Source organism: Neurospora tetrasperma (genome assembly GCF_000213175.1).
Source record: "Neurospora tetrasperma FGSC 2508 unplaced genomic scaffold NEUTE1scaffold_81, whole genome shotgun sequence".
Classification (NCBI taxonomy): Eukaryota; Fungi; Ascomycota; class Sordariomycetes; order Sordariales; family Sordariaceae; genus Neurospora; species Neurospora tetrasperma.
Genome location: NW_009799179.1, coordinates 3,363,460 through 3,380,967, shown reverse-complemented (window position 1 = coordinate 3,380,967; position 17,508 = coordinate 3,363,460). Strand labels below are relative to the sequence as shown.

Sequence of the window (17,508 nt, the reverse complement as noted above, 5' to 3'; positions counted from 1 at the left end):
CTTGCAGATTGCCGCACAATGTGGTCACTCGTTGAAGCGTCTGTCGGCCGTGCATTGGCACCACGGCAGACACTCTTGACAGCTGAGAAAAGAATCCGTCCAGAGAAGCTGACGCGAGGCAGAAATTGTCGCAAATCCTTCCTTCCATTCCGATTGCCCGGAAAAGTGGCAGCACCATGCTCACACTCGCAACTGCCATCTTTAGCAGACGACGGAGGGGAGGGGACTGGCGGGTTGGATCGGAATAACAAAGTTTAGGTTTTCTCGCTTCTTGCTTCTTTGGGCAGTAGCCTGACACGTTGTCGACTTTGGAGCCGCGTCTGTGTGGAAGGTACCCCTGTGTGCCCATTCCCTATCGAGAACGTGATACATACCTCTACCTAGGTTACCATGCAAGTTCGCCTTATCTTGCAATTTTTTTGTGATTCAAACTTTTTTTTCCCCTCGCAGCTAACGCAGGCTCGCAGGTCGTTCCTGCGCTTTTTTCGGCTGTGATTTACTTGAACCCTGGAAGGTGCATTCAACCCAAGAACAGGCGGTTTTGTGTCTTGTCTGACAGAATGGAAGTCCTCAACATGTACAGGCCTTCTGGAGCTTGTATCAAGACATGGAGGACTTGGGATACGACAGAGTTCTCGAGGAAGTTGGGCGTCACTGAGGTTTCACAGGCACCAAGAGCTGTCAGAAATATCAGATGGAAATCTGGGACTCTGCGATCACATCCCACGTTTCACAGGTCCATGCTGATGAGGATGATGCTGGATCCTCCAGAGGCCGTCGTCAGTGTCGCACAGGCGAAATCGTGGTTTGTTTTCTGCTCTCACGGGTTTCATTCCTTCTCCGAGTTTCCTTCGGCACAAGTCGCTCTTTTTTTGGAGGAGCCTCAACCTGCAGAGACTGCCACGTCGGGTCCCAGGTGGGCAAGGCGGGGTTTCATCGCGTCGTCGCCCCTGGTGCTAGCCGGTGGGGCAGATAAACGCTGGAATACCCTGGAGTCTTTGGAGCGCATGGCACGGAGAAAACCTCGAAATCGTCAAGTCAATGCACACACAACGGCCGGCGTCCCTTCGTCGATGTTGTTGCAAACCAAAAGGATTCCTCTTGAGGGGAGCTCTTTCCTTCCAAGTCCAGGTGTTGGAAAAAGGGGAAACTGGCTGCATATCTGGGACCACCACCACCACCACCAGCAGCAGCAAGCGCAGGTACAGCTCGCGGGTCGCTGTTCCCAATGACGTTCTGGAACGTCTTGTTCGCTCGTTTACAGCCAATGGCGGGCACAGCCGGCCGCGTCCGGGACAAATTCCACTGGCCGAGTCTCCTCAACCCGTGATGCGGTGCCAGGGCGAGCAAGTGAAAAAGACGCAAGTGGGCCCGGCCAACTGTTAATGGCCAAGTGCTGCCGGTCGTGGCCGACTCCGGATTTCGTCCTTTCAGCTTCTCCGCACCGCCGCAGGAAGCTCGGGCCTGCTCGGGCTGCACAGCAGCAGTCGCGCCAGCGAGTCCAACTGTCCAACAAGCAAGCCTCAGCTGTCCAGTGACATCAACAGACACTTCCACTTCTCTTCCTACTCATTTCGACACCGACATTTCGGGACCTTGATCGTGGCATCCTGCCCACGAAAGCACAAGTAGCACAATTTACCCCAGAAGGCGTGCATGGCAACATGCTTCACCGGCATACGAAGTACCGATACATACAGCGGCCATGGATGGATGCGGGACATGCTGCGGAAAGTCACATTTGACGGCATTCATCTGCCCATGTCTCTACCCCGGATTCCCGCTGTCGTGATTACCTATTGCCAAGTAAAAGGGCTCCCATTCGTGAAACAAGGGCACGGTTGGGGTAAAATCTAGAGGGTTAGGTGAGAAGGTGTGAGAGACGTCGTCGTCTATCGGTAGGGACACCTTGACTACGGCACGGTAACTTGACCATCAACTTGATCTCCCTCTAAGTATTCAGTTGTCATCAAGCCAATTAGCAAAAATGGGGATGACTTGTATCGATGATTTCCACTGTTGCCGCTCGTCTGTGCGCTACTACATACGGTACCGGTAGTGTGCCTCTTGTATACCTCTAAAGCCTTGCACTTCGTTGAGGCCTCTCTCTTCCCCTCCCTCTGGCTTGAACCGGCCTCCAGCATCCTACCAAAGGCTGATCGCATACCCATTAAAAGACATATCGTCAGATCCAAGTTTCGTGCGTTCCATCTTCCATTCTTTTGTGGTCCATCTACCACCATTCCGCTTCCTCAGACGACCAAGAGTCAGAAACTCTACACCTAAACAACAGGGCATTTGTGTTACCCACCAGAGAGCCAACATCTCGCTCGGAATTGTACTACAGTCTCTCTGTCTCAACGAACGAATCGCCCTTTCACACATACAAACAAGGCAAGCGGTCGGCCCGTCAGCCAGTCGCCGTTGCCCGAGTCATCATGCATCCGTTGCCTGACGTTGGGCATATCGGGCATCCTCTGCCTACCTCTGCCCTCCTCCTCTCTCCATCTGGTCGGCAGGTCAAGATATCGCTGACTTGACGCTACAGTACCTTCTTTCCCCAGCTCGGCGTAACCATGCGTGAAGTCATCCTTCTGTCCGGCTTGAGTTACATTTGCTGGCATGATGACAAGCTTTCAGCTCGTTTTTGCACGTTTGACATGGGAGTTTAGGAGTCAATGGGAACTCGCAGCTCCCATCCACTGGGAGTCACACTATCATTCGTTCGTTTCCTATCTACATAGTTCATCCGTTTGGCTCCCATTCCCCGGGACCCTTCAGAACATTTTACTTTTCCTCATTTGCCGTACCTATCGCCCGCAGTGCCGAATATAGACACCGGTTTCAAAGCTCGCTTCAAAGAATGAGCCTACAATGCTGTCATTATCCCAAAATGTCCTCACCAACAACAAATCAGCTCAACTGTCCGCCTTGTTCGCCTCGTCCTGGGCATTCTTGCAGTCCAAAACCGAGCGGAAGAACCCTTTTTCAGTGGCTGCTATCTGTCTTCTCGTACGTTGAGTTGACGGAACGGTAGACTTGGCGTTTATAGATTGTAGGCCTCAGTACATCGAAATCATGCAAAGTGCAAAATCAGGAAGGAAGGGCAGATCTTCAACGGTAAGGCGTTTTGGCGGATTATTGAGAGAACGGCCTCTCGCATTTCATCTCAGTGGATGTAGATATTTGAAAATCGAAAGTTCGCCGTTTCATGAAACTGAATTCTGCAAACATCTTGTCTGCTTCACAGAGTTTCTGTGGTTTCCGAAAACTTCGACGGGATCGCAAAATCCCGTCCAAAGAGGTATCCCCATACCTCTAAAGTATTCATTCGCTCCATCAGAACCCAATAAAATTCTCGCTTCGATTTACATTTCTTCAACTCGCCGGGCTACTTTCCAGTCAAAAGACGCCAACAGGGAAAACATGAGCAAGAAAAAGAACAAGAACAAGAACAACCCAATCGTCGGCGAATTTGCCCGCTACTTTGGCGAGAACACTCTCGAGAACTGGCAGCGTTTGTGCCGGGACATTGGCATCCACAAGGAGCTTCCAAGCATTACTAAATGTCGCGAGGTACGTTTCGTTTACTGGCTTCTATTCTCTTCACTCACACCTCTATTCATCTTTGTCCCCAATCCCCCCAACCCCCCCTTCAGGCTCTGATCAACCAACATATCCTCCTTCTCCCCTCCTCCTCGCCATAAATAATGCCCGACTCTGACTCTGACCTCTATTTCTCCTTTACATATAAAGGTCCTGAGAACGGTCCATGTCAACATCTACGACCTCCTAGATGCCGTCCGGGAGGGAGCCACCCCGCAACGCTTTGGAAACCCCCGCCAGCTGGCGCAATACTCGGTTGCCAACAGAAAGATCTATCCGAGGCACATGGCGGAGAAGGATAAAGTGGGACCAGTTAGGGTGTTGTTGAGGGGCCTCTTTAGGGAGGGTTGATATAGGGTAGCGCGTATTTGGATGGTTGCTGAATGGAGATGGGGGGAGGAAGGCTGTGAAAGGGAGAACATAAGAGGGATGTGGAAGGGATGTAATACGCTGGATGATGATGGGATGGAATCTGATGGATAGGTATGTTCCATGGGTTAAGGAAGGGCATGTGAGTGTTGAGTGACTTGAAAGAAGAAGAATATGGTAGGAGTCTTTGGCGATGTGCCCAGGTTTCTTTTATGTAGAGAGTCCTTGTGTGAACTGAGCGATTGGCTAGTCAATCCTCGATGCTTTCCGTATTCAACGACGCAATTCATTGGATAGACAGTTGGATAAAGTGCCTTTAATTTTTCCATCCAAGGTCATCCACCGTTTGCTTTTGCTGCGAGAAAGCTGTTCGCTGTTGCTTTTTTTTTGCTGCTGAAAGTTGGGGCCAGCGGAAACCAGCATTTTCTCTGTCCGTCCACCCGTTTGTCACTCCTCCCGTAATTCTCATTCCCGTTTTTCTTCCTTTCACAACGGATATCGTGTTACTGACCTTCCGGCACCAACAAAAGTCCCATGTTTAAAAGGCGGAATGCCCGTTCTTCATGATCTGTGAAAACAGGATGCCAACAACAACACTTGACAGTAGTTTCTGGACACGAACTGAAATTTCTTTATCCACGCCGCTTCCATCTTCCCAAGAATCCCCCCTTTTACATTCTCTTCTTAACAACCATGCGACGCAACCCCGTCCCTGACTGCATCATGATGAGAACATCTGCACACCTGAGAAGACTTATCATCATCCAACTTTGACGTGCCGGAGATGAACCAACCCAGCCAGCCCACCACATCAGCCCCGGTCAGCGTACCATACGAGCAAGGACCGACCGGCCTCTGTCTCTCTTGTCATCAGATCAAAAGTCTAGTGTCCACCCATCATAATTCCTCCTTCGACTCATCATCAATCATCATGACGAGTAAAAAGAAGAGACCCGCTCCTCCCCAAAGACAGGATGTCATTGTCCGATGGAAGAACTACTTTGGCGCCGGTGATCTTGAAGATTGGCAGCGTCTGTGTCAGGACCTGGGGTTGGATGGTGAATTGGGCAGCAAGACAAAATGTCGAACGGTATGTATATGCCCCTACAATTGCTGGACCCATCTGCCGCTTGTCTCACCCTTTTTTTTTTTCCTTTCCTTTTTTTTCTCCCCATGTTGTGGGTTTGTACGGTATCTTTTCATCGTTCATAGAAGGCAACACTTTGAGTTGGTTGGACAAGAATTCAGGTTAAGGGACTTAAAAGACTTGAAGAAGCAACCAAGGAAAGAGACAGAAAGAAATGAACGCAAATGTAGTAGGTACTAATGCTTCGCGATTCAATCAGGCTCTTAAAAGCATCAACGTCAACATCTGGGACTTCCTCGATGCCGTCGAGGTGGGGAACATCCCGCAAATGTTCCTCACCAAGAAGGAACTTGTCAAGTACACCTCGAAGACTGGACGGATATTTCCCAGAGATGAAGCGAAGGACATGGGGCCGGTGGCAGCTCTGCTGAAAATCTTGCGTTAGGTTATGGGTTGTGGTGCTTGAGTGGCCGAGATATGTGGACAAAGGGAAGCTGAAAAGGGTGAAATGTCTTGTGGTGGTATGGTTGTCGAAATACATGGGCTGTCTGACTTTTATGTGTCTAGACAATACCTACTGAAGCGTATGTGCCTCCAGAGTGGTTCTGTGTGAAACGGCTCAGGGACCTATTTGTGAATATGTGGTTGTTGGTGCATTAGAACCTAAGTATAGCTCCTTGTTCAAGAAGACCTTGGTGGTACGTAACCGATGAGCGTCTGGATGCTCACGGAAGGGTTCCGCATTGTCTTCCGCATGCAATCTAGCAACGCCTCATCTGTTTTGGGAGGTTTCAGCTTCATGCCATCCCTTTACGGCTAGAGGTATTGCTGCAACCGAGGTGACCAATTACGATGAATAACCTAAGTCCGATGGAGTGATGCTGGTGGCGTACTTTATCACAGGAAGTCAGTTTGTCATTGCTTGAGCAACTCGGTGTAAAGAGGAGTACTACTGCGTACACTAGAGGAGAGAGCGACTTGACCTACACTCGTCTTCCTCAAGAACCCCTATCATGCCTTAAACCTGCCTCAAAACACCCTCCCTTCCTCTGTAGCCACTCGTCTATAATCTATGTGACATGTTATCACCAGCTTGATTTAGGACGATCAGTACCACCAAGCAAAGCAAAACAGTGTGAAAGTCCAAATGAAACCTCACCGACCCTCTCTCTCCTCCGTCATGGCATCGCTTCCCATCCCACCACCATCCCGAAAACCGACATCCATTTTCCCAATCTGGACTTCGAAGAATCCCATCCAGGTCGTAATGAGAAATCTCTAAACAGCAGCCTAACGATCATCGGAAATTGCCTAGGCCATGTCAGACCCCATCTACCGTTGCCCAACACCCACTGATTATCTCAACGTCCGTCGATCGCACAAGGACCTCGCTAAGGCAGACCTCTCTCTCTCTCTTAGCGCCAACAACACCGAACTCTTCCGAACCCGAACAAGAGACCTCGCTTTTCCCTTCCTGATTCAGGGGAAATTAGACGAACGGACTGTGGCCTCGCTCAAAGCCAACCCATTTGCCGAACAAAACAATAGCGTCGCCGAGATCTATCCATGTCCGTCTGTCCGCCCATCCAAGACATTTCTTCCCCCGTACCTTGATTTACCATCCTTGCTTAGTCTGAGTCTTAACGTACTGTGGTTGGGTAAAGAGGCCATGGGTCACGTTGCTGATGATCTCTGGCACTGGAGTGGCCATACAGAGTCACGAAGCTGTGCTCTAACTGGTCCGTGCCCGATACCTGACAGGGAGGCAAAAGTTTTGCTCGTAACCACAGTATGTACACTAGTAGGCGGCTCCATCATGAGGTGGTGATGCGGCGACGCGATTGTTCGGTACGCAACAGACACGCATGTGCAATGCCCCGTTAACTTTGCAGCACTCATCTTTGACCTGTACCGTACCGTTCAGAGATATGGTAATGTCCATACAGAGTAGTATCCCGCTGCGCGGTGAATTCTGCTTCTTCATATGAATACCACCTGAGCAAGCGGGCTTATGTCCACGCATACCTTACCATGGAGCCAGAGCTCAAAAACTGGAATTGCATCATCCCCGTATCGTGGAAGAACTGCCATTAGTAATCGACGCTGTCTCCGGACCGAAAAGCAGAGACAAACTCTCGGCAGTTCAAAAACCACGGCCCGTTAATGCAGATATCTTCTCCTTTCTCACAGTGTTTGCATGAGGAGAAAAGTGAGCGAGTTCACCTCTGCATGGATATACTATGCAGTAAAAGGGGAGCGCAGTACAGCCAAGGCGCTGGTGGCGCTACAGAAAACCGGGGTTGTAGTGTTAATGATGAAAATTGCCCCTTCTCGTACGGACTGCCATCTCTGGAGACCTTGTTACCCTCAGAGATCGCCCGATTCACCGCGCTGTGTACCCTTTTATGTCCACGTCGAGGTGTAGCAATCTCTTCCAGTTTCTTGTGGCACGCGGTCGGGGCCGATTCGGCAGCGCACCGCATCCGGTTTTCTGGTATACAAAATCAGAACCAACAGACCCTCAGCTCCATGATTGCTGTGTACTGCAGTAGATCCGGGGGCTTTGTGATGTTTTGCGGCATAACCCGGCGCTTCATGGTCAACGCTATAACCACGATGACGATCTTAACGAAAATGTCCCTGTTCGTGCATTCTTAGTGTACTAACGGATGCAATAGCAGTTGGAATGCGTCCATGATCCTGGAAACCTAAACGGGTAACATAGCTCTGCGGCCCGGAGCGTGAAGAAGACATGCCACCGATGTTCTGGCTCATCGTACCATAGAACTGGGTTCGCGGGGCTGTACGGTTTGTCAAGGTCGGGAGATTGGCTCTGATTGAAACGGCTGAGTTGTCCGTCGATTGGTAGATGAAGATGGGCGTAGAGGATGAGTAAATCGGATATCTCGATTGGGCTGGAATGTCGACATGGTTAAGAGGTTGAGAGGGCAGTTGTGTAGGTACCTCACTCCGACCATTGGATACACCGTAAAAGGAGAAAGAATCTAATTTAGATGGATCTCGCCAAGCATCATCGATTGCTTTTCTCATCAGGATTTCTCCATCCGCCCATGCTGCTTCAGAATGTCAATATCATGGTTTATAGTTCCTTACCGGAGTCGCCGAGTCTCTCGGTTTCTCCATGATTTTGAGCAATGTTGTTTTCGAAAAACACCGGTCTGGATCTCGAGGTGTATCTGACAATAACACTGTATCATTAGCATCCGTATAAAGGCAAAAAGAAAGCTGTCAAGTCGAACAGAGATGACTCTGAGGCCTTGATGCAACAACATTGTTGACGCTGTCTAACTTCGATCAATGTCGAAAGTTCGGTCAAAAAACCCTCCACAGCTGACCCCTTTAGCTACAGAGGCCGGATGTCGACTTGGAACCAGCCTAATGTGGCAGCCCCTGGGGGCTAACGCAAAGCTAACGACCTGCAATTGCGTAACATCGAGAAGAGATCGTCGGACTAAACAAATACCGAAGTTTAATAAGATAGGATTCGAGTCAGTCAGCCTCTGGGGAAGCCTGTGGCCGGTGTGGCGGATATACTAGAGTAATGCTCCGGATTCTTTCGTAACGCTTGGGGCATCGACCGTCCATTCATCAATTCGATGCAACCTCCATTTGAACCCTCTACCCTTAGAGCCTCAATGGTCAACGTTTGCCGCGTTACAATCCTCCAGAGCAACTTTGGAAGCTTGGGTGTGCAGATGAGGATGCCATTCAGCATGTAACTTGTTTTGCTCAAATGGAATCAGAAGACTATGACGGGATGGCTTCGAAAAGAAAGGTCAAATAAAACTTGGAGAAAGGGATCTCGCCAAGACCGAGTTTAGCCCACCGTACAGTGTTGATAGTGTAGTGTCCCGAATGTCACGCCCTGATCAGCTGCAACGGGAAGACCGAAGAAGAAGTAGTTACTCCGAAGTTGTCGACGCCGGGCTCTTGGCTTCTCTTAATTTGGGCGGATAGAAGCGCCCGTTCAGTGCCTGTATTGAGGTCACCGAATTGTTGCGCTCCGTTTAGTAGCTATATCTATGATTTCTCAGTTCAGCATGTATGCAGTGTTATGATGTTGCTCTTACCATTACTATCCCCCCGAGACGGTTTGTCGGTGTGCAGACAGGCCGTTGAGTAGGGCAGTGGTTGCTGAAAAGATTTTGCTTGACGAGCAAAGGCTTCGTCAGCGAACGGAGAACAATAGAAGACTGTGTGAGCGGGCACGCGGGATAGAGGGTTAGTCTTGATGGGTCGACACCACCTGGGGCGCCAGGAAGCGCTAGGCTAGTACATAGTGTACCGTCGGAAGCTGTCGAGGAAAGTGAGACCTCTTCATCCTGAATATCCTCACTGTACCGCTCGGTTCTATTTCCCTTTCCAGTCTGATATCACTTGGCTGGGGTCGGGATCAGAGACACCCGAACAGGCCTTCCCTGTCGTTCACCATGACCCAAGAACCGGGGTACTGGTTTCGTGAACACTCTTCGGATGCACACCAGGGACATGGGTTGCGATCAGAAGGCGCGGACCGATGTGCCCCCCTAAAACTCTCCGACAGCACTTGGCGGGAAATGATTGGGAGACAAGGCGGTGAAGGAGGGGATGGTATTTCGACGTCTGCACTATCGATTTTTGTCGAGAAGCTGATGGGCACTAAACTGATGCCTGCTGATATTGTTAGCATCGTTAGGCATTCTCTGAAGCTGGCTTGTAACCTCTGTGGCACAGATACTGGCAAGGCTCTTGTCCTCGAAGCCAGACACCGCGTGCATCACGTTAAGCCCACTCAGCCCGACATTGCTGGAGGTCGCCCCTCTTACATATCAAACACCCAAGCCGCGCTCACCAAGGCGCGACATCATCCCATCCTGAGTGTGACAAGATATCCCTGCTTTTGTTGAATTTGACATTAATCTTCCCAGCCGCCCGTGCACAGCAATTCGTCGCAACCGCCATCATGAGCTGGGCAACAGAGGGCAACGCGCAGCCGATTTCGTGCTTGGAGTGTCGTCGTCGGAAGCAGAAGGTAAGTTTTAAGGCGCTTTTGATGTTGGACACCTCTAGTCTCTACGAGGTCTCCGAGACCCAACGATCACGCCTGTCTAACCTTGAAATTAGTGTAATCGTCAGTTTCCATGCAACCACTGCTCCAAGAGAGGAGTCGCCCATCTTTGCAGATTTGTTCCAAAGAAAGCCAACAAAAGCGATACAGCCTCTGACGATGGCTCATCGAGGTAAGCCATATCATAGCTAGACAGCTTAAGAGGCAATGGGAACTTTTTTCTGACAGTGGCGTTCTCTTCAGTGTGTCCAAGAAACGGGCTTTAGAATCTCCCGAAGAGTCCTATTTTGATGAGAACGGCTGCCAAGACGGCGAAAACGACGAGGCCGACGAGGCCGATGCTCTCAATGCCCTTGGCTATATGCCACACATACACCACGTGTTGCTTGGTAAGACAACCAAGGGTACGGCCGATGTGGACGATGAGCCTGTCCAGTCGAAGGAACTGCAAACTGCCATCATGTCAATGCCTGCCAAACCATATATGGGTATGCCACTTACCCTTCGATTTTTTCCGTTGTGCGCGAGATTGTGCCTGACCTTTAGCAGATTGTTTGGTGGATAACTGGCTCAATGGTGCAAACCATCACTACTACGCTTTGTATCGACCTCAGTTCAGGACCCAGTATGATGGATGGTGGGCGACACCCGCGAACAAGCGTACAACAGAGTTGACCAGTTTAATCCTGCGGGTTTGTGCCTGCTCGGCCTTGTACATCTTGGACGCTGGCGTCATGGACAGGCTAGAGCGTGAGCTTGGGACTGATGCATTGACACTTGCTACCACCTTGCACACAACAGCGGAGAATCTTAGTAAAACGGTACCTTCTGGGAAAGGGGGCCTAGCCCATGTCCAGCAGCTCTTCTTGACCGCTTTCTGGTACAAGTCGGCCGAGAAATGGACCGAAGCGTGGCATGCCCTAGGAACTGCCATTCATGCAGCATATGAGATAGGACTTCACCAGGATTCTTTATCTGATGGCATGTCAGAGTTTGACCGCGAGATGAGAAGACGTGTTTGGGGTATCCTGTATTTATGGGACTTGTAAGTCAAACAACCCACCCCAGCCAACCGTGACTGTGCTAACAGATGGGCAGCGCCTTGGGTTCGATGCTTTCTCGGCCATTGCTCGTGAACCACGCCGACTGCACATTCGTAGAGCCAACGTTAGCTCTCGACAGAGACCTCGAAAACCCAGATAAACCGTCTCCGTATCTGCACATGACTCTCCACAGTTCCCTGTGCTTGAGGATGGCAGCAGAACTCAAGGCCGTGCCGTCCGACAACTCCACCCCGACGGAAATGAGTAAGACCTTGATGAGTAAGGCTTTGAAAGACATTGTACAGAAGTGGATGGACGAGCTGCCCGCTGCATACGCTCTCCAAAACCCAGACACTCAATGGGACGCGGAGAATGACTGGATCGTATTCCAACGTCGCTATCTTCACCTCATCGGCCACATGTGCTTGTTCGATCCTCTCAAACAATTCGTAACTCGAAGTTCTGCAGAGCCATTTTCTGACTTGGAGCTGGAACTTCGTGAGTCGGGTGTGTTAGCCGCATTGGGCCTCATGGAAGTATCTCGAACGTTCTTCGATCATCTCGCGTCTGCCGGCGCAAAATTCCACTATGCCGTCTTTTGCATCTTTGACACCACCACTGTCTTGTGTTCTGGATTGGTCCGTGACGAAGCTCGGAATTTGCCACATCGAGAAACTGTCCTTGAATCCATCAAGCGCGGGTTGAGTATGCTGCACGAGTGTACCGGCGAGTCAAAGACGACATTGAGCCTGTGCCGGATTCTGGAAAAAATGGTTGCAAATTTGCCACTTAGCTATCGGGAGAAAGGACTAATGGGGTCCAACAAGCGAGTGAAGTCCAAGAGCACGTCTCCGAGTGTTTCTCCGGCTGCTGGTGGGCTCGAAGTCGCGGACACTGCTCGGCAGGGCAGGAGTATCGATTCGGCCATCCACTTGGTTGAGGAACCTCGTCAAAGCGATAACATCGGCAGCAATGTTTCCGGCGAAGCCTCAGCCGTCATCGACAACAACTCGGCTACACCCGAGGCAGCAGTAAGAGATGATGCTGGGCCAAATCATGCAGAGCCCCTCCAGGTGTGCGGCCTGCCGCCGCCGCCGCTGCCGTCAGTGGAAGCAGCAACAACGCCATGGGAGACCACCGTGGATCAGTTTGGCAAGTTCCAGCCAGCTATGTATGAGATGGCTCAAAGCAATGATCCAGGCCAATACGGGCAGCTTGACTGGCAGCTCCAACAATATCACTTGAACAACAACCTGGACCTGTTCAACGGGGTGCAACTGCTCCCACTCGACGGAGGGGTTCCAACCTTGCTAGAGCATTGGGACTGGGAGGGCCTCCACGTTGGAAATCCTAGGCTGTGGGACAGTCCTTCTCCGTTGGCTTCGCCTTGAGCGTTGGTGACAGATATACATGGCGATGCATGGGCGCTGGTTGTCCTGTGCCTGGGGTGTTAGGTCTTGGTCCAGCCAATGGACATGAAGATGAAGCAGAGGGAATGAGTTATTGTTTACAGGATTCTGATTCAGAAGAGGAGGAACCTTGCATTGAAGAGCCGTTAAAGGAGCATCGATCGGGGTATTGTTTTGGATAGAGGCCGCATTAGTACAGGCAAGGAGGATGAATGGTTGCATCAGATTCGTACTTGGTGATTGTGCCTGTTGATTTGTGGAACATTAAAGTTGGAGGAGTGTTGCAAATAGAACAATCAAAGATTTTGGTAAAGGTTGATGGCCCCGACAGTTGAAGGTTGAAGAACTAGAGTGAGATGAGGCCGAGTGTCGAGAGATCAAAGAAGCGCAGTTTCTGCGGTCAGACGGGAAAAAACGTTGGAGCTTGTGCATTGTTCCTTCCTTCGGTAATCGATGGTGAAAGTCTTGGTTCTTCAACGGGACCCAACGGATAGGTAAGTACCTGCCTCTTATGGTATTTGTTTTGTTCAGGAAGGAATACTATGTGTGTCCGAAGATTCTGCAAGTGCACCCCTTAAACTCACCATTCGGAGCACAGCAGGTCCATGCTGGCTGAGGGGGGCCTGAAGTCGCTCAGGTCCGAAGATTTTCGGACAACATCCCATTCGTTTTCCGAGTCAAGAAGTGGGCCGAAGAGATCGCTAAACACCGACTTTTGGAACGACCTGAACAGCGATGAGCGGCCGCCCACAGAATATCGGAACATCGAACAAGAGTTGGGGGCCGTCGGTATCCAGGTCCGCGACAATTACCTCCTTCTTTTGAATGGGGGATCATCCACGTCCTGACATGGAATGTCCGTGCATCGACAAAGTCGCAGGTCCCTCCGGCACTCTTCTCAACAGCAAACACCTGGCTGGGATACTCCCGCCTTTTTGCAACTAAGCTGGCCACAAAAGTATGCTGTGTTCAAATCCGTGTATGCCACAATCATTGTACATTTTCACAGTGATGAGTACGGGAGATGCGAATAATGACTTGAGAGCCCTGAGTTCGGGAGGTACTTTTGTGCACGAGGCGCCCTGACCAATTCGCCCAGAGGTACCTACTAATTGTGAGGACCTGGATCCCGACTCTCGAAGCGGGAGTTTGGTGATAATTCAACCGGCTTTGCATATGATTCACTGTGTCGCCGAGCGGAACCATTCGTGGCAGTGTCCCATTGGAAGCAGCAGTACAGGTCTTTTCAAGGTATGATATGACATTCTGGTGGTGTTCTGTTGGTGGTGAGGGTTGCGTCCTTCAGGCCGATTGCATGTTCGGGCGAGGAGAAACAAAAAACAAGAACAAAAAATGGGAAATATTCCCAAGAACATGTGAAATCAAAGAAACTCTCCAAATAGCCTCCAACACTTTCAAGAAAAGCTTATTCGGGCATGCAAACGTAACAAGGATGGCCCAATGCCCAGGATGTTTTATTCCCCGAGCAGCTTCCGCCGGGTCTGCCGGGCCGTGACGGGAATTTCTATCGAGAGCCTAAAACCGATCCGAAGGTGGGGCACCGTTACAGTGGATAGCTTTTGTCCTTCAGGGCTCCGATCAGGGCATGCCGGAGACGGCGACATATGCCCGCAGAGTCCACACCGGAAGAGGTCTAGAGCTCGCCGGGCTGACCACTTCTGTCCCGTGTCCAAACGGTGAATCTGACGTGACTTCTTCGCCACTTCAATCGACCATGCCGGCCCAGGCCTCAAGAGCAGTTGCCCGACAACTTTGCATCGCTGGTCGACAACGACAACAACCTTTACGCTTGTCGTTCAGAACCCCGGCGGTTCTTTCGTCCGTTCAACAGTCCTGTGGTTTCTCGTCAACAACACCCTTCAAGATGGGCCAGGCAGATGTGCAAAATGCCTGGGTTGGCAGCGCCGGCCCGGGAGGCTTTGATCTCCGCAGTAGGGAATCCCAAAAGAACTGCAAGTCCGAGCTTTCGACTAACGGTTTTCAGGTGATACCATGACAACTCCTACGGCATCCATGCTTGCCGCTATCCAGTCCTGCTCTCTGCTCGACGATGTCACGCAAGAAGATCCCACCACCAGCGACCTTGAGGCCCACTGCGCTGCTTTGTGCGGCAAGGAGGCCGGCCTCCTCGTTTTGTCAGGCACCATGGGCAATCAGCTAGCTATGAGGTCCTTGCTCACCCAACCGCCTCACGGTGTGCTCTGCGATGCCCGCTGCCACATTGTAAAATATGAGGCTGGAGGGTGAGGCTATCTGTGTCTTTCCGTCTTCATCTCTACTCTTACTACCTAGACCAGCCCTAACACGATCTCATAGTGTCTCATCCCTAACGGGCGCCATGCTCAAGCCTGTCTTGCCTAGCAACGGCGTCTACCTTACCCTCGAAGACGTCAAGGCCAACATTAATCTCGATGACGACGTGCACACTTGCCCGACTCGTGTGATTGAGCTCGAGAACACACTCAACGGCATGATCATGCCGCTCTCCGAGGTGCGCCGCATCTCGGCCTTTGCCCGCGAGCATGGGATCAAGATGCACTGCGACGGCGCGCGCTTGTGGGAGGCGGTGGCCTCTGGTGCTGGAAGCCTTGCCGAATTTGCCCAGTGCTTTGACACAATCAGCCTATGCTTCTCCAAGGGCCTTGGAGCACCCATTGGCAGCATGCTGGTAGGCCCCAAGGACGTGATCAAGCATGCCCGGTGGGTAAGAAAGTCGATTGGCGGTGGACTAAGACAGTCGGGCGTGGTGGCCGCTGCTGCGAGGGTTGCCGTTGACGAAACGTTTGGCAAGGGGCCCAATGGCGAAGGCGGCAAGTTGAAGGGAGCGCATATTTTGGCCAAGGAGATCGAGAGGATATGGACGGGCTTGGGCGGCAAGGTTCTTCATCCTGTCGACACCAACATGGTGTGGCTCGATTTGAACGATGCAAAGTGCTCGGTGGAGAGGATGAATGAGCTCGGCAAAGAATCGGGACTCAAGTTATGGGCACCTCGCTTGGTCATCAGCTACCAGGCTTATGAAAACCGTGATCGTGTAATACCCAAGCTGGAGAGCATCTTCGAGACGATCATGCAGGAGAAGACAACAAAGGCGGGAGAAGATTTCCAGGAGGCTGATGGAGAGATATCGCAATATCGGAGCAAATAGAGTACTACGTAATAGCCTCTTGCAATGTCTTTGGAGTTTACCTAATCCAAAGAGTCTAAGTCTTATTACCGTGAACCCCCAGCCCGTTCTCTACATACATCCATAAAAGGGCCGAAAAAAAAACGCTCTTGACTAGGAGGTGTGGGCTTGAAGGCTGAAACTGCCGATGAGCGAATGAGAAGACTCGGGCGCAAGGCACCGTCGGCACCTTCAAAGATCATGATCGTGCGGTGTTTTGTTCAACATGAACCTATTGATACCAAGCACATAGTCGCAAAGGTTGCTTCTTATGTGGCTGGTATCTCTTGTGTATCTCGACTTCCGCATGTCACTGTTGTGACTTGAATTAGCGGATATCTCGTCTTGTTGTGTACATACAAGCGCATAGTCCTTTTCATTGCGCCGACGACGACATGTGCCGTAAATACTGGATGGTTCAAAAAGATGGTTGAAAGTCCCGGGAGTTGAACACACCGGTTGGTTACTACATATTGAATTTGCCGGTGATCAAAAGGGGCGGGTGTTCCTGTCCTGGTGTGATGTTGCGACTGGCAACCTAGTAACCTCAACACCGACTGAACGCCGTTCCCTTTCTCCGCATTGCCCTGGGACTTCCCCGTCTTTCCACCGACAGAGCCCAGGACAGCGGGCCTCAACCCCACATTTGCTTCCCGCAATGGAGATGACCCCACCCTTACCCTCTGAGTACCCACTAAGCTAGCCTGACGTCACTGAGAAAGAGCGAATGACAGCGCCGAGAGGTTGCGGTCAATGAAATGCCGGAGGTAAGGTCAGCCAAGATTATTGGAGTCGATACATACCATAGCGCGCGGGGGGGGTTCTGGAAAATGATCCCCCGGATGATTTTACAGTTGTAAAATATGACAACTGTAAAATGATCGTAGGACAATTTTAGGTATAATTGATAAAAACCATTAAAACCTATTTATACTATATAAATAATCTTTTTATAAATCATTTATTAAGTAGAAATATTTTTATAAGAAATATTTTGTTAAAAATAATGATTCTTTAAATATATTTATCTTTGGCTAAAAAAATGAAATTTATACAAAAATAGTTCTATACTCCAAAATGATTTTGGAAAATGAGTTTGTTTTTTATCTTCAAAATTATCTATTATGAAAATTATATAAATAAAAATTAATCTTTAGGTAAAAGAATTATTTTGATATTAAAATTGAAAATTAATATAATAATTTAGTAAAAGTAAGAGTATTTTATAGTAATATAATAATTATAAAAGCTATAAAAGTAAGAAAAAAAAAGAATTTATATAGTAGATTTCTATAAATATAATTTAGAGGTAGTTTAAATTTTTTTTTTTTAAGTTTTTTTTACAGCTATAAGGTTTTTTTATTTTATTTTTTTTTAATTTTTTTTTTATTTTTTTTTTACATTTAAGACTTTCAATTAGAAATGAAATTATAACTACTTGAAACTTTTCAAATAGAAAAAACTTGCCCTCAACTAGAATCGAACTAATGATCTTAGAAAAGGTAGTAAGAATAAAAACCATTGAGCTACTAGGCTCAATAATTAAAAGAAAGTCTAAATTTCTTTACTTATATAATTAAATAGAGATTAAGTTATAACTGTAAAATTATCTACTAGTTATAGAAAGACGAAAAAACTATTTGAAATATTCAAAGTCTATTTATACAAGTGGGTAGAAGTTAGATTATAACTGTAAGATTTTCTACTAATTATATAAAGATAAGAGAATTATTTAAAAT

General features: G+C 49.4%; 7 protein-coding genes across 7 annotated transcripts; 5 read left to right on the top strand and 2 right to left on the bottom strand.

Annotated features, from left to right (window-relative positions):
• Positions 1-883: 883 nt before the first annotated feature.
• NEUTE1DRAFT_114178 (uncharacterized protein) lies at positions 884-2,624 on the bottom strand (the record flags this gene model as incomplete). Its single annotated transcript, XM_009857522.1, has 5 exons — positions 884-989; positions 1,052-1,505; positions 1,699-1,725; positions 2,049-2,145; positions 2,388-2,624. The coding sequence occupies 5 exons, from the start codon at positions 2,622-2,624 to the stop codon at positions 884-886; spliced, it is 921 nt and encodes a 306-aa protein (XP_009855824.1).
• Positions 2,625-3,228: 604 nt separating this feature from the next.
• NEUTE1DRAFT_149769 (uncharacterized protein) lies at positions 3,229-3,957 on the top strand (the record flags this gene model as incomplete). Its single annotated transcript, XM_009857521.1, has 2 exons — positions 3,229-3,576; positions 3,757-3,957. 2 exons carry the CDS (start codon positions 3,427-3,429, stop codon positions 3,955-3,957), a joined length of 351 nt encoding a protein of 116 aa, XP_009855823.1.
• A 129-nt stretch (positions 3,958-4,086) lies between these two features.
• On the bottom strand, positions 4,087-4,275 carry NEUTE1DRAFT_118663 (uncharacterized protein; the record flags this gene model as incomplete). Its single annotated transcript, XM_009857520.1, has 1 exon — positions 4,087-4,275. The coding sequence occupies one exon, from the start codon at positions 4,263-4,265 to the stop codon at positions 4,104-4,106; it is 162 nt and encodes a 53-aa protein (XP_009855822.1).
• A 338-nt stretch (positions 4,276-4,613) lies between these two features.
• On the top strand, positions 4,614-5,507 carry NEUTE1DRAFT_90197 (uncharacterized protein; the record flags this gene model as incomplete). The annotated part of the gene is made up of 2 exons (XM_009857519.1): positions 4,614-5,065; positions 5,322-5,507. 2 exons carry the CDS (start codon positions 4,760-4,762, stop codon positions 5,505-5,507), a joined length of 492 nt encoding a protein of 163 aa, XP_009855821.1.
• Positions 5,508-10,025: 4,518 nt separating this feature from the next.
• NEUTE1DRAFT_90195 (uncharacterized protein) lies at positions 10,026-12,564 on the top strand (the record flags this gene model as incomplete). The annotated part of the gene is made up of 5 exons (XM_009857518.1): positions 10,026-10,094; positions 10,223-10,302; positions 10,359-10,618; positions 10,677-11,175; positions 11,367-12,564. The coding sequence occupies 5 exons, from the start codon at positions 10,026-10,028 to the stop codon at positions 12,562-12,564; spliced, it is 2,106 nt and encodes a 701-aa protein (XP_009855820.1).
• Positions 12,565-12,591: 27 nt separating this feature from the next.
• Positions 12,592-12,892, top strand: NEUTE1DRAFT_118662 (uncharacterized protein; the record flags this gene model as incomplete). The annotated part of the gene is made up of 1 exon (XM_009857517.1): positions 12,592-12,892. A coding segment is annotated over one exon (173 nt), but the record flags the coding sequence as incomplete, so codon positions are not given.
• Positions 12,893-14,467: 1,575 nt separating this feature from the next.
• On the top strand, positions 14,468-15,751 carry NEUTE1DRAFT_142087 (uncharacterized protein; the record flags this gene model as incomplete). The annotated part of the gene is made up of 3 exons (XM_009857516.1): positions 14,468-14,534; positions 14,588-14,846; positions 14,920-15,751. The coding sequence occupies 3 exons, from the start codon at positions 14,468-14,470 to the stop codon at positions 15,749-15,751; spliced, it is 1,158 nt and encodes a 385-aa protein (XP_009855818.1).
• Positions 15,752-17,508: the final 1,757 nt, after the last annotated feature.